At 43.4% G+C, this 16197-nt stretch overlaps 1 protein-coding gene across 5 annotated transcripts in view; it reads right to left on the bottom strand.

Annotated features, from left to right (window-relative positions):
• Positions 1 to 4837: 4837 nt before the first annotated feature.
• The window catches only part of CELSR1 (cadherin EGF LAG seven-pass G-type receptor 1), a 172021-nt gene continuing 160661 nt past the window's right edge, over positions 4838 to 16197 (bottom strand). For 2 of the 5 annotated variants that reach the window (XM_027731909.2, XM_027731910.2), the window contains exons 27-35: positions 15809 to 15888; positions 14159 to 14285; positions 12084 to 12209; positions 11645 to 11781; positions 11072 to 11175; positions 10084 to 10251; positions 8981 to 9181; positions 8410 to 8674; positions 4843 to 7081 (exon numbers count right to left, since the gene is read on the bottom strand). In XM_027731909.2, coding sequence (XP_027587710.2) covers positions 7057 to 7081; positions 8410 to 8674; positions 8981 to 9181; positions 10084 to 10251; positions 11072 to 11175; positions 11645 to 11781; positions 12084 to 12209; positions 14159 to 14285; positions 15809 to 15888 — 1233 coding nt within the window. In that variant the 3' untranslated portion in view covers positions 4843 to 7056. Of the gene's footprint in view, positions 7082 to 8409; positions 8675 to 8980; positions 9224 to 10083; positions 10252 to 11071; positions 11176 to 11644; positions 11782 to 12083; positions 12210 to 14158; positions 14286 to 15808; positions 15889 to 16197 lie in introns of all 5 variants that reach the window. The other 3 variants (XM_027731911.2, XM_027731908.2, XM_027731907.2) reach the window with 3 other exon arrangements.

Raw genomic sequence — 16197 nt, 5'->3', positions numbered from 1 at the left:
ATGACTGGAGGCAAAAGGGAGATGTATTATTTTTTCTTTGGAGAACCAGCATCAGATTCTTACACTTATTGGAATGTGTGAGGGTTCTGATGAACACTAACTTTTGGGTTTGGTTTGCTGAATCTCTGGGATATTTTTCCTTTCTGAGATGTCTTGCATATTACTAAAGGTATAGCATCAGCTAGAGAGACTTGAGAATGCAAAAAGCTAATGGACTCCTTAGTCTATGTAGTTTTCCAGCATATAGAGTAATTTCTTCAATACAAAAGAACTTCCAACTCACTCTGCAAGTTTTAAGGTCTTAGAAGCAATGAAATACATGGAGAGATACCTCTTAAACAGACCCTACCTGGAGAAATGTTTTTCCAAGGGCCTGCCACACTCTGGACTTTGGCACTATGGGAATAGTGGCACTATTCCCATTCAATAGCATCGTCTTTTGAGGATGCTCCCAGGAAAACACCAGTCTTGTAATTACGGCACATCAGTCCCTGTGGGGAAAAGCAACAGAAGACCTACTTCCAGTAAGAAGATTCATTAAAAGTGATCTGACTACTCTGTCCTGGATTTCTCCAGAAGTGCTGTGGGGGCTCATGACAGAAATTCCTCTGGTGCTTTTTATTCCTGCAGGGCTCCTGGGTTTGTGTCTCTGGGGTTGCTGTGAGGTGGATGCTGTCTGCAAGCAGTATTGGTGGCAGATCTTACCCAGCAGTTCTGGCTGGTTGTCTCAAAAACCTTCAAGTTGGACTCCTAGACAAATGGTGAATTCTTCCTTTTCTTTAAGAAGTCCCTGGGTAGGAAAGACAAAGACAGTCAGAGGTATGTAGCACTGACTTCATGGGAGCCAGCTGTTTCATCCCTCTGTGCATCCGGTTCTGTTTTGTTTTCAATGAAATTTGGTCAGAACATAAAAGGGCTCACCCATGTCCTTGGGAGGAGGGAAGATGCCCCATGTTTTCCTCTCTCATGTAGAGATTCCCTCTCCTGCCTCCCAGTCTCCTGTGTCTTCCAGGGCTGATGAACACAAGCACAGCAGGAAAATCCTGGGCTGTGCCCACCGCAACACAGGAGGAGAGACCGAGTGAGAACCGATGATGGAACATTTCTTCTCGTATTTGAAGGACTTCAGTGAAATTTGCATCTAAAAAAAGGATGAGTACTAGCACAGCTCTCTTCAGCAATCTGTTAATCTCAAAGGCTTCGTCCCCAGCCTTGCTGCAGCTCCTGCTTGTTGGCAAAGCAAACTCAGTGGGTCTGGTACAGCTTTGTTACACTGAATGAGGCTTTGTGTGAAACTATAAACATCAAAGAGGGATGGATTATAAACATAAAAAAGACTGATATAGATAACTAACCATGTGACATCTGGTGGACTTCTGACTGGTGCTGAATTAAAGGTAGTTTTAATTTTAATCTATTTACTTAAGGTGGGTTTTTCTATTGTTCACACATTTTTATTTCTCTCTCCTCTTTAAGAGTACACAAAGGACTCCATAGGTCCTGTCACACCAATCAGCTCTATGGCTGTTAGCAAGTTGGCTATATATAGTAAAACTGTGTGATTGGTCTATTACAAGTTTGAAAGGTTTCTGTTGTGGCTTTTAAACTGAAGGGCACTTTATGTACTATTAGTATTTATTGATATAGTAATACCTATGGAAATGAAGCAAGAGGTTTTCCTACACATTAGCCCAAGGGGTTGATATTTTTTCAAACTGTTTTATTTGGGGGGAGGGTGGGAAGGGGGAACCCAACTTGTAAGAAACTAATACTGGAAAGCACCTAAGTGGACACACTGCAACCATTTTTAATAAAAGAGAATGGCAGCACCTGGAAGGCTGGAGCTCAGGGTTAATTTCTGTTTCATGGGTGGATCTGATGTAAAATGACAGGTTTGTGGATGTCAGGATGGGTTCCAGAAGGCTTAGATCTTGCTGGGCAGGGGCAGTCCCACATTTTGGCCAAGGATGGCCCTGGGACACACAGCAGCTGTCAGAGAGACAGAGCACCTCTCACCTTAAGCAGAGTTCTCTCCCTAAGGTACGTTTCAGCTCTGCTCCACCTCTATGGTGTCTCCTGACCCAGTGCAGAGGCTGGGGTCTCACAGCACCCTCAAGAAGCATGGTCCAGAGAGAAATCAGTCAGGCCTCCCTTCAAATAAAGACAGTATGTTCAGGGTATGTAAACTTTTTGAGTTTGAAGGAGTGGATACTCTATTCACAGAGGTCTTTGAGCAAAGGAATGGCAGCAGCAGATGTCTGACCAAGCCCAGTACAGAGCTCCAGGGGGCTCCTGGGGGCACTTACAAATGCTTTGAAGTATTTAGAAGACAATAGTGAATTAACATGGTCTCTTTGCCATACACACTTCCAATTAATCTAATTTTCTTTAATACAGCGCCTGGCACGGTGTATAAAGAAGCAGCAACAGCAGATGGGACGTGTCTTCAGTAAATGGTTTGATGCTGCCCCCCACTCTGTTCTCATATGCAAAACGCAGTCAGTGTGGGCTGACATTAATTGATATGAGGTAGGTGCAAATCTTGCTTGGCAAGAAGGGAAGTGTTACAAAAGCCCTCTTGGGCTTAGTTTCATTTCGTATTTTCATTCATGGTTTGAATGATGAAACGAAAGGTAGATTGTAAAGGCTGCAGATGCTGCCTCCAGGCACACTGATGGACAGAACAAAAATCCAAAACGAGTATGAGAATCTGGAGGATGGATCCAAAAATCAAGAGACTAAAATAGAAAATGAATCCATTACCAATCGCTTCTTTTAGGGAGGAGAAGTGAGTTGTATATGTGCACACAGGAGCATAAAGGCAGGGCAAAACCTCTGCAGAAGAGGCTGTGGGGCCCAAACGCATCCTAGGCTGGTCCTGGCGCTACAGGTGGTGTCAGTGTGTGGACAATGATAACATCTCACCAGCACTGCTGCGGATCTCCTTTTCTGTGATCCTCCTAGACTTTGGCAGGAACATCCTCTACAGCTGAGCAAGCTGTGTGGCTAAGCATGGTAAGGACATGGACAAACTAACTCATCATCCTAGGAAGTGCTACTACAGGCTATTGGCGCATGTACTGGAATTATCATATAGGATTTTTAAGACTGTTTTAGACAAATCGCTGAGTATGTTTGAACGTGAGTTGTTGGAGGGGCTGGGCTACATGACTGATTATGTTATTGCAGTCTTACCATGCCGTGCTGCTGCCACTGGTCCATATCTTCTGAGTTTTTTTTCTTAAAATTTGCTTAGGCCAAATGCCAGTGTAAAGATCAGGACAGGAAAAGTTAATGAAATGGAGAATCTTTTTAATTATTTTCTCTTTTTTTGTTTTTTTTTTGGTGTTGGTAGGCCTACTGCTTGCATTTCATGGGCTGCTCCAGTCTCTTCTCTCTCTCTGCCACTGCCAAAAAGGTTACATCAGACCTGGTAATGGGTTGAAGAAGAGCAAGACGGAAGGGTAGAAGGTACAGCAGTGTTTCTGCACAAGGAGCAGTGACAGAGATCCAAGTTGTTCAGGTGGAAAGAGACAACCCAAGTGCTCTAGAACAGAGCCTTTCTCCCTCTTTGACCTGGAGAAGGTGACTGAGAAATGATTGCTTACTGCCTCCTGCTGCAAGCAGTGAAGTTGTCCATTGCAGGGGACAGGAACGAAGCTGAAGATGAGGAAGAACTTTTTCTTGCTGCTTGTGACTGAGTCAGACAACTCACCGTGTACTAGAAGTTTACATGGGTCCAAAATGCAACATGATAGACATATGAGGGAAAGAAATGTGTTGCTGCAGACAAGCACAACTCCTCCCTCTGGGTAGCCCTGAGCTGCAGCGTGCTGGGGTCTGTGGGCCCTGCTGGGGCCAACTTGCCATGTGACATGCGGCTGATAATCCTCTTTTCCTAAACATCTGCTGTGGGTCGCTACTGGAGACAGGATCACAGGCTGGTCTGTCCCTTAACTATCCTGCTTATGTGAAAGCCTGAGGCTTATTTCTGCTTTTCCACAGAAAAGTGAACTAATACTTCAGAAAAAACTCAAGTATTAGTGTTATGCCAAAAAATGCACTTGCACAGTAAAATTTAGAACAGTTTCCCTTGGGGCTAATTACTTGAGTTTGTTTAGTGGCAAGTTTTAGCAGAGCTGCTTGCAAACTGAAGATCCTGTCTTTGATTTTGCCCCTAAATCATGACAGTAACCAGGCGCTCTCCACCTGACTTCACACTGGCCAGTTGATACTGACAAATACTTTTATTTCCAGAAAGCTGGCAGACATGTGCAGGTCACTGCTGTGTCTTGAGAGATGCATGAATGAAGACTTGCTCAACAGCCTGAAAAGTATTGACTGAGCAAGACCACGGCTTGGCCTCAGCTGGCTTGGAAGAGCCAAGAATGTAACCAAGGGAGTCCAAAAAGGCCCTTGTCACTACAGGCTGTCATTGGGCTGGGCTGGCTGGCTGCCTCACCCCCTCTAGCTGCTCTCCAACCTCCTTTTCTAAACCTAGTGCTTTCCTGGTGATCTGCTTTGCTCCGGGTTAGCATAGGGTATTTCTCTTCAATGGACCATTTCCCATGTCTGAAAAATGCCACAGGTTTGGACTGAAATGCAATGCATGCAGTGGTACCCTGTGCCAGCACAGGGAACAAACCACTGGGCTAGAAGGGTTGGAGGAGCTGTGTGTGTTGGCTCGTTGATGCTTTACAGCCTCTGCTTCCTCAGTGAGAGCGAGGGGTACCCATATGTTCCTCGCTCCCATTACTTTCTAAACCCCGGGAAATGCCATTTGGACCCTCAGCATTATGCACTGCACTTAAAAAAAACCACCGGAGGATGAATACAATTTCAAAAAAAATTCTTAATTTATTGTAAATTCTCCTTTCATCTGTGCTGCAATTCCAGTGTTCTGAACATTAATAAATATACATTTGTTAAAAAAAAAACAAAAACAACAACCTCCAGTGTCTAATCTGCCATAAAGCTTTTAAAAAGTCATAAAAATAGGTTTTAATTTTTTTGTAATTAATACAACTGACCCTCATTTACTGCAACAATTCAGATCAAAATAAAAACTACCTACATCTCACTGGGACAAAATATACATACACAGATGTAAAAACAACTAGCATGGGTTATACACAATGCCTGAGCACACAGCCAAGTGCCAGACCTTTAAAACATTCAAATTTTTTCTCTGTCAGAAAATGTCACGGAATATGTTGCATAATTTTTAAAGGAACAACATCCTTCCTCCCTCTCCCCTTCCAAAGGCCTCCTTGATACTTTTGGAAATGCATAGGAATATAATGAAATCAAGATTACAGCATATAGTTTTTCATCTTTCCCTCAACTCTTGCATTTAATTTAGCCTGATTTTCTATTTTTTCCCTTTCACACACATTTGCACAAACAACAGCCAGTATTTTCCCGAAAGGGCTGCTATGGCAAGCAAGGAGCTCCTGAAAGCCTTGTTGTCAGAGAGCAGGTCACAGCCACACCATTGCCGTCCTTGGAGTCACATATTCCCACCACGGGGAGCCACTGGCTGAGCTCTGCCCCAGCTGGATGCAAACTTTTTCACATCTTGTTTTTCCTTTACTTGTTCACATTGCAGGAAGGTGAAGACAGCAGATAAGTCACACTTAACTTTCCTATACTTGTGAACTCAGCACATTTTGTGGGAAACATGAAACCTTAAGGCTTCCATGTGCTTTTTGAAACACCAAGAAGGCCAGGGCTTTGTCAAAGAGCTGGGCAGTGAAACCTGGACATCTTTAAAGACTTGTATTTCTGCTTTGATTAGCAATGTGCTGAATCCAGTGGGAAAAAAAATTAAAATACAATAAAATAAAATACTGCACCTGAGGCAGAACTTTCCCCGTGGGAGGAGGGCCCTCTTCTTAGGACATGCAGAGTGCTGGTTTGGTTCAGAGCCAGACCAAAGTCAAAACCTATCATACAATCAGACAACTTATTTTCTTGTTCTTGGTAAGGGAAATACTGATTTGACTTCTGGACAGGACTGTGTTGAAATCTTACACAAAGTTATGACTTCTTTTTAGTCCCGAAGTTCAGTTCCTGAACATTTCAATGCACTTCAGAGAAGGGGTCAAAACACCAAAAAATGAAAAAACAAAGTTTTGTGGGTTTTAGAAGAGGTTATGAAAGAAACATACTGTACCCTTAAAGTGTTCCAAAATCTGTTAGCAAAACTTATAAATTACAGTCATGGATTTTGATGTAATCTTTACTGTATTACTTTGAAAACTGCTCTGTGTCTGAAGGTGGCTTCCATGCAAACCTCAATTACTTTACCAAATGCCAAATTCAAGTAAAATTGTGCAATGTTCATATAAAAAATATCAAACGCTCTTTTTAATTGATTTCCTATTATCAAATTAAGAAGATCAGTATAAATGTAAAATATACAAAGAAACTTTTTCTTTAGCAACACCATACAAAATATATAAAAGTATCTACACTTTTTATATATATATAAAAGATTTCTTTTTTCTTAAGACAATGTGTCCATAGGGGGTGGACAGAGATGCTGGCATAGAAACCAAAGGACACTTGTTGGGATATTCCTCCCTAGAGCCCAGCAAGCTGAAGGGTTCACACTGCAGCCATCAAAACTCCACCAGAGACATCTAGTGCTTGTCTTCAGGCTGATGGATTGACTTATTGTAGGTCCACTATGATAATAACATGTTTTTCCTTGGTTCTCCCCTGTAGTAAGCAACCCCTGCAGCACTGTCTGTACTGCAAATAGGTATCCGTCCATCACAGTGCATCCCTGTGGCCATTTCCGTGTGTTTTCGGAACACGTTCATGCCGTGAGGAGCGTACCACACAGCAGCCTTACTGCAAGTGCATCTGGGCACCGTGTCCCCACTGTGAGTGGTCAGGAGTGTGCCATCACATGAAACTGTGTGGGAATCAGTGCCCACTTCACACCCTCCTCACCACGTGGCCGCTCTGATGAAATCCGAGGCGGGAAGGTGGCGACCCTGCAGCGAGGAGTCCGGAGCCATGCAGAGGTGATCACAGTTTCCTGATGGTTCAAATTGAAGTTTCATTACTGCCCCTGTTAGTGAGAAGAAGTAATCATGCAGGCTTAGGGTTAAACAGGCACAGGCAAACCACCCCATCCAAAACTACCTAATCCTTTTCAGTAAGGGCTCATGCTCTGTGAAGTTACCATGCCTTGGCAATCCAGTGCTTGCAACAGGGATGCTGCCCTCCAAGGGAAGACCAGCTGGGAGAAACAGTTCCAGGAGTACACAAGAGAAACAAGCTTTAGAGGAAGTTCTATGGAGGGCTTGTGTTCGGCTAACAGTGAGGATGCAAGGTTCACACACAAATGTTACAAGCTGTTACAAACCTGGTGTTTCAGACAGATTCATGCGATCTGCTGCCAACAGCAGAGTTTTCCATTATGTAAAAGGTGAGGAGATAATACAGTTGCTTAGTACAAGTTGGCTGATTATTCTTCAGTAATGACTGTAGTACCTGGTAGCAGCAAGTAGTTATGGCTTGTTAAAGATATCTCTGTTTCCCAGCTAACCAGGATCTATTTCATCAGCCAGTTCCCAGCAATCCAAAGATCTGCTTTTATAGTGAGCTGGGAACGGTCTGTGCACCCAGACAACATGGGTGTCTAAAGCATGGTGGGACAGTGCCACAGTTAAAGCTGGGTAAGAAATACTCTCTTGGTTTGATGAAAGGATGAGACTACTATTTGTGTTAATAAAAAATGAAATTATAAGCATAAAATGCTTGCACAGACTTTACACATGGCCATTGTTTTAATTATAAATGCAAGAATTATGATGAGTAATGAGGTTTCTGAGAATTCCCTTTGGCTGAGAGCTTGCTCAGCCTTTTGTTAATATTTGATTTAGTTTACAATGGCAAATTCACACACTAATTGCCATGCAGCAGGTGGGAATCACACACCTGGTAATTTAGGATCAGTAGCTTGACTTTCTCTCCAGCCTTGGGATCTCCTGCCCCATTAATGGTTTCCGTCTGCCCAGATGGACACCCATTCCATGCTGTCCCCAGCCTAGTGACTTTCCCCGCCAAACTCCCGCGGCAAGGTAACAAGGCAGAGCTAGGCTGTTCTTGTCCACAGTGTGCCAGTAACACATCAGCTTGCCAATTCAGAGCACGCCAGGGTGACCAGTAGCACGTGTCACAGTACCTTGCCTGTGATACCTGTTTTAGCCTTCTCATCAGTGAAACACCATGGCTTGGGGACATGGTATGGACAAACCATAAAGACAGTTACGGTGAAGGACTCTGGTCCAATCACCAGATGAAATTTTTGCTCATGCAGGAGTCTGGGGTAGGAAGGCAAAGGGAGAGACCAGTCGTGGCAGGTTGGCCAGGGCATCCTGATGTGGCACTTACTCTGAGTCTGAGGTGTCAGCATGTCCTGTTCCCACATGGAGGTTCATGGCCATACCATTGAGCTGGTCTCGAGACTGCTCCCTCCGAGCACTTTTTACTGTCACACCCGAGTCTGAAGGAGAGCGGACCCCATCATTTGTCCCCAGGGAAGTAGTCCTGGATGAGATCGTGGTCTGATTGTAATCCGACAGCTTTTCCCGCAAACGATTCTTTAAATTCTTATCCACCAGTGGGGGAGGGTAGGTAACTTTATTTTTCAAGATGCCTGTTACGGAAAAGAGGGAATAATGAAAATTTTTACACGTATCAGTAATTTCATTTATCAAGCTGAGCACAACCAAGAAATAACATTTTATATTTCTTACTAAGATTCCTAATTTGTCACTTTACTCCTAACCCAGAAGATTAGACTTCAGCAACTACTTACTAGCTTTCCATGGCATACCTGGTTACACAGGTTGGAGCCCTTTGGAAAGTATTCTTCCCTGACAGAGCTACCTTATGAACTAATTAATGCTCATTAACCCCCCGGTCTCCCAGTCCGACTGTGAAGTTAGGTTGGCTGCGCTACCTTTCCTCTGCTCCGGCTGCTGGTTATTCTGGTGGGACAGAGGTCTGTTCTCCTTCTGCTGCCCTTCATTCTCCTTGTCCAGTGGTGTTTCGTTGTTATGGTTCACCTGGTTTTCCCTGTGAAGCTCTACGTTGACCTTGGTCTCTACTTTGAGTTTCGGCTTCCCGCCGGGGTCCTCGCCATCGCTGGCTGTTACGCACTCTGTGGGCCAATAGGGTTTCACATGATTGGGGAGGGTATCAACTGCAATGCAAAAAAACACTAGCTCGAAAAACACTTTTGATATGTTCTCTCAACCGCTTTCTGACCAGTCCCATTCCCTGTAGCAGGGGAGGAGCTGTGTGTCAAACCAGAGCAATCCTTCAGATGGTCCTTGCTGGACTGCACTGCCCTCAAGGTGCATTAAACCTCTGAAAACACAGCGGGTAGCATGGCAGGATGTCCAAACCCTTCCCAGAGCAAGGGTGCTTGCTCCATTATGGAGAAGCATGAGGCAAACTCGCCCTCTCATCTCTCCAGGGTTAGAGATCCCTCCTTGGGAAGGCTGGTTTCCTAAGGCTGGGGGGCACCCAAGGCACCTTGTGCTGTACCTGTGCAGAGCCTCAGCACACAGCCTGGATATTTGTCATTCAAAGCTGCCTTTCATTAGGACAGGACCGACTATGCTTAGAAATGCCTGAATCCTGCCACATGATCTCCAACTCTTTAGGTCCAGGACCTCCCCAACACTACTGAACACACATGCCTGCATTGCATGAGGACAGGCAGGTATTTCCTACCCCTGCCCTCAAAACAAGCAGCTTCTTTCTCCTCTTCTTCCTATGAGATTTTGCTGGCTGGATACTGCCATGTCCAAGGGCTGTGGGGACCTATCTGCAAAGCCCACTCTGCCTGAGGGCACTCAGCATTCGCTACTAAGTCACCTCTGTGAACAAGCCTTTGGGAAGAAGAAAGGTCTCTAACATGGAAACAACAAGGATCTCTGCTGAAGCAAGGCACAGAGGTAGAGATACTGCTTCAGCTGTATGGTAGTCTGGCAAATTTCTCCTATCTAATCTAAAGCTATTTTATAACATCACCGCTTTCCCCTCAATGGGGAGTACCTTTGGGTGTGCTGTGGAGTGGGCCACGTTCATTATTTTTGGAAGTAGATGTGTTCCACTTTTTCTCTGTCTCAAGTCCATCTTCCTCGCTGTCTGATGAATGGGAGGAGGCATAAGAGCTGCTGTGTTCATCGAGGGACAGTTCACTGTCGGAATCTGAATCGTGGTCTACAAATGCAGAAAGGGGAAACACAGTGATGAAAGTGTGAACAGGAGTTGAACAAATCTATCTGACAAATGCACTAGGAGAAAGAAAAGACAGGCATCTGTTTCAGACCATGCCAGGGATGAGTTCTTACTTCCATAAGTATATATAGGATTAATTCAGAAGGACTGCAGCATCCACCTAAGTAATCATGGGAAGCACAACCACTCGGCTCAGCTAGCTGGCAGGACCTTTTATGTGTACAGGAGGTGCAGAGCAGAGTGGGGACACATTTTTCCCTATTCAATATGCAGAACAGTAACTATGTAGGATCTATCATCACAACATACAGGCAAACAAAGGTACTTAGAAATATCAAGAATCTGAAATACACCTAATTTAAAAATGGCTACAAGCCAACAAAATTTAATGGCAAGACCAAAATGAAAGGAAGTCAGACAAGAGGCACTTCTCATTTTCTTGTACAAACCACAGAGCAGTGAAGGAGGATATTGCCTTAAGGTCTCAAATATTAAAAGTTCTCCAACTAAAAATCAAGAGCAATGGCATGTAATTTGTGAGAAAGAAAGGGGATGCCATAAACTGTCAACAGCTGTGACAGCTATCAGATGAAAACCGAACCATCACAAGAAGCAGATGTATGATATTTCCATTCCAGAATTCCTTGTAAGGCAGCCATTGCATAGCTTGTTATGCCAAGATCATAACAAGAATGAGACACATCCAAGTCAGACTATTGTTCTTGTTACAGAAGAGTTTGAAGAAAATGCTGAGAAGGAGAAGGTACACAAATGGGTCAAAGCATTAAGAAATAATTCTTACCATTGGATTTTGATGGATTCCTATGAAAAATGGAGGAATCTGCTTCAGTTTGACCAGCCCTTGCTTGACTTGAGGATCCACTGAGTTTATGAGCAGCCTCATCCCTTTGAGAAGAAAAACAGAGGACAACTTTCTCGGTCACTTTACTGTTCTTAACAACAAGGCAGACATGCAGATGAAATTCATCCGGTCAAATGCAGACAGCTGCAGTGGATGCCAGCCTCTGCCTGACTGTCCAGCAAGACAGAGGTTACCCTAATGCAGCTGCCTGCCTTCGGCCACATGAATCACATTCTGAAAAAGCTGAAGTTAATGAGCTAAACTGCACTCCTTGAGACATGTCTGAATTTTAAGAGGCAAGCAGCACGGCCTAACTATTATGTTAACCACTGCGCTGTTGGAACTCGGCACCAAAGATGAAACAGAAAATGCACAAAAGAAAATGACAGTCACACAAAACAGAACTGTTAAGACATAAACCAAGTAGCATTTGAACCACATTTCTGGTTTCCACAAGAGCAATGAAAAGGGAAAGGCAAGCACCTGGAAGCCATGCACCTGCCACCTGATTACCTGAGAATATAAGCAAGGTAGCTATTGTGGCTCTTGGCTGACCTGACGGTGCTTTCTAGGGAGACAGTGGATTCCCCAATAGTTGTGCGATACATATTTGGCTCTTCTATATATGTGTTGTTACAGTTCAGAGATCGCTGAAGGAAAAAAAAAGACATAAAGCAATAGTGAATGATCCCTCCAGAAGCTCACGTTACCCACAAATGCATAAAGTTTCAAAGGAACCAAATGGTTTTTTTTGCTGAGGAAATGAATTATTTTCTTTCAAAAGTTTTAATTAAAATAGTAAAAACTTTTGAGAGAGGCCATCAGTAATCTCTGTACAAGTCACTGAAAGCAATCAAACAGTTCACCTTATTACAGACAAGCCACCTATAAGTTTATTTTAGGTAACTTCTACCAGTAAGAGGATTTTTTTTTCCCAGAGTTTTTTTCTTACAGTTAATAATGTAGCTCTTGTTGCAGTGGAATCATCTGGAAGAGGTTTCTTTCCAGTTAAAGTGTTCTTCAAGTGCTTTCTGACTTCTTTGTTAAATACGCAGTGGAAGAAGAAAATGAACAGCCCCTGGATAATTGCAGAGAAATAAAGAATAAATGTAAATGATTCACTACTACCAAACTGCAAATATGGATATTAGAGAACAGCCATTTTGAAATAAACCCCTAATTCTAGTTCGTAGTCCATGATTCTGTATTTCAAAAGCAGTAACTATTTTTTGACTGAAATGACAATGATCGATCTCCCAGGAATCCTTCATCATTTGCTTCCAAGTTCAAATGTGCATAAAAGGCCTGGTAAAATATACATAAAGATGTGTCTCTCCAGGATTTACAGAGCAGAGCTTGATTTGGGAAGAAACTTTCTTCTCAAAATATCCAATGCAAACCTCAGTGTGTCACTGGAAGACATTGCAGGGAATTTGAACTTGAGATTCTGGAGATTTTACACAGATGATGAGACAAAATGAATAGCAGCACATGAAAAAGATCGTAGCCTTTAGTGAAAACCTCTGGAAATGGAGAACTTCTGTGAAAGGTGCCCTTAATACTGTTGGCTAAAAGAACTTCAGAAAGCCTTGAGAGATGTGAAGAGATACTGGCGGCAGAGAGGTCCCAACTTCTGCAGCCTAAGTTCCTTGGTTAAGCAATACCTCCCGGTGGAAAAACCACTAAAACCCCCATGGCTGGGCAGTTGTTGGCTCCCAGAAACACACATTAACAGCTTTCACTGGGAGCAGGGGGCACACATGTGTGTGCCTTCAGATGTATTTGCTCTGAGGGAATTAATGCAGCTGCCAAATTGTTATCAACTTCGGTTGGACATACAGGATAGAAAAACCAATCCTCATGAAGTTGCAGCTGTACCAACATCACAAGAAGCCTGAATTTCATGATTTCAGCCAAAGCAATTGACTTAGAGTAACTTTAAACTTCAATCTCGCTTTCTAAACATTCAATCAACTGTGATCTTAACTGGCACTAGCACTTGAGGATTATTCATTAATAAAATTCACATAAATGTCTCTTTAAAAATACAAGTTCAAAGAAGACAATGATGTGAAATGCCACATACCACTGTGCTTCTCTGGGCAAGTTTGGAGAATTCCAGCTGCTGACCTTCCTCCCTCTCATGAGGTTTAAATTTAATTTTATTTTATTTTAGACTCGTGGAAGCCTGGTTTTACAGCCTGAGTAGGTGCATTTGTTTCAGAGCACACCAGCTGCAGTGGCAAAATAACCTTGCTCCAGACTGGCCTAGCTGCTGTGCTTCCAGGGCATCGACAGTCATCTCCAAAGGAGACCCATGCAATTTCTTTTTCTCTTTGGCTGCAGTTTATGGCTGTTGTGCTGCAGCTGACAAGACTGTCCTGCTAGCAGTAGCTGTTTTAATACTGCAGGCACTTGCTAGGACAGCTACTGCCATCCTTGGTCACATTCAAATTGTGACCAACATGAAGTTTCATGATTATTTCCATGTCAGGTCTCCTACAAATAACTATTTTCTGCATCTTTAGTCAACAGGTGTGCAAAAACTAGGACAGGCAACCCAGTAAAACCCTAATACAAGGAACTCAACTTGAAAATCATTATTTGACTCATTTCTTTTAACGGTAACTTAATTTGTGAGAGCCTTGAACTTGGAGTCATCTACTCTGGCTGAAATAAAAGTCTCTGGTTTGCGGTAGCAACAGAACAACTGTTAACAATAAGCACACAGAAGATAGTAACAAAGACTTTTTCTCTAGGAAGACAGAGGTATAATTGCCTACTGTTATTTATCTGAAACAGGTTACTATAGTAGTGCACTTACCTTTAGAATGACTAAATGTGAGAGATGCAATTACTTAAAGTTCTGGTTTTGGTGAAAAGAGCCCTCTCTGAGAAAAGAGAGCACAAAAGGTACTTGGGCTTTCTGTTTTTCTTAAATTGGCTCATGTTGAGCAGGTCTTTGGAGGTCTGGGTGCCGCAGTGCACTCATGAAGGTGTGCCACAAAAAAATGCCATCCAACTTACCTGCAGGCAGCTGAAAATGGCAAAGAGATAGTGAAATGTCATGACGTCGCTGTTGACTGCCATCAGCCCCAGCAGCCACGTGGCACTGATAAGCAGCAGGAGCAGGAATGCTGTTCGCAGCACAGAGCTGTAAAGCAAACACAGATTGCCACTTGCAGTGTGTTGGGATACAAGAAAACAGCCCAGCTTCTCCCCAGGGATGGTGGGGGAGTCCAATGACTTGGCAACGGGAAAGGCCCTTTGGGAAAATTAGAGCAGTGTTCACCATCTCCCAGTTCCCAGCTCTCTCATGGCACTACCCTATGAATTAGCATATTCAGGTAAAAAAGGGTGATTTCTTTCCAAGTCCCTTTCCAAGATTTTCTTCAAACATACCAGACTGTTTGTAAAGCCATGCTGTTTAGCCTTGTTGACTCCTAGGAAGAGATCCGGGCAGTAAATGGTCATCTCCATCTCATTTCTTTTTGTCAAGTTCACTCTCACATACCTTCTCAACATTACTGCCCAAGGTTTTGGATCAAGGGCACTCAGGTGAATTTTCACAGATACTTTCAAAAGACTGACACAATTCTAGTGTCAAAGTTTTATATTATGAGTAAAATTGCTCCCATTAAGTAGCAACTATACTCCATTGGTTTAGGGAGATTTGGATCTCCTCCTCAGCCCCAAGCCACTATTAGGATTAAAGTTCAGAGAACCACAAAGCCTACAGCTCTAGGTACACTGGGACCAGAACAGGCAGGCCAAGGAGAGCATGGCACTGCACCAACACTGCTCCTTCCACACTTTTATTAACTGGGCCCATGTTGCCGGGGGGGAACTCCCCCTCAGATTCTAGTGTTTATTATGTTTAGAGTTAGAGTTAGTGTTAGAACTCAGAGAACCACAAGGCCTCCAGCTCCAGGGACACTGGAGCTGGAAAAGGCATGCCAATGTGTACACAGCACCTTACAGCCAGGGCTGAAAAAAGAACTAGAAGCAGCCTTTTGAAATCTCACACTCTATTTGGAAAAAAAAAAAAGGCGAGGGGTTGTCTTGCCACTAATCACATTTGAGTTCACAGGTAAATTCTGAGCTTTGGGCAAAACAGACGTTAATGGGAACAGGCTGTCACAGGAGCTCAGGAGGGCAGCAGGTTGCAGCTAGTGAGGCTTTCTGCTCATCCCATGGGGAGTGGGATGCAGGGAGGCTGGCTCTCAGCACAGGAACTTCAGTGGGTCTCTGCCATGACATAGCTGGTAACCCAGACATATGACAGGGGAGACCTTTCTGAGCCACGGGTAAGCACAGGAAGACCCAGAACTATGTCTACCTGGGCATGCCATGGGCAGAGGTGAAGTGACAGTGCAGTAGGGAGTATGACGAAAGACCTGGAAGGACTGTAATGATACCATCTGGAGACCAGATCTTTCCCTTCTCTTCCCTTCTTCTGCCTACACTTGGTGGTGCAGAGCACCACGGTGGAGATTTTACAGGGCCTTCAAGGGAATCCCATGAGTAGGTGCTGGTGAAGCAGCTCCAATTGCCTCTATCAACACTGTCTCCCCAAAAAACCTTTATTTCCCACTCCAAAACTTGCTTTTATGCAATTCTGTCACTTTAATATTTCTGGCCAGAACTACTTCTACAGGTTTTTGAACTCAAACTTACACAACTCCAGTTTTTTCAAATGAACGTTGTCTTCGTCTGCACGATGCTTTCATTGCTAGTATAAAGATGACAGTGTTTATCTGAAAGGAAAGTTGAAATAACAACATGGATTCTTTCTGTACATTTGTTAGATCCCTATTTTCAAAAACAATGCAATTTTTATCCTAAATTACAAGATTCTCCTTGTTTCAAAGTAACATAGTCAAGGACAATCTAGGACTTGATCTGGATGAAATTTAGTAAGACAGCCCTATGTAAGGATGCTTGAGTGAAAGATAAAAACTCAAGAAATGCTGTCCTTGTCCAGACCAGATTCCAATCAACCCAGCATCTCATTTCAGTTGGGTCAAATCAGACTTTAAGAATATTTTCTAACAGAGAAAACGTAC

Source organism: Pipra filicauda, unplaced genomic scaffold, assembly GCF_003945595.2.
Source record: "Pipra filicauda isolate LSUMZ 115617 unplaced genomic scaffold, ASM394559v2 scaffold167_size3244652_pilon, whole genome shotgun sequence".
In the NCBI taxonomy this organism is placed as follows: domain Eukaryota; kingdom Metazoa; phylum Chordata; class Aves; order Passeriformes; family Pipridae; genus Pipra; species Pipra filicauda.
This window is presented reverse-complemented; position numbering and strand designations above follow the sequence as displayed.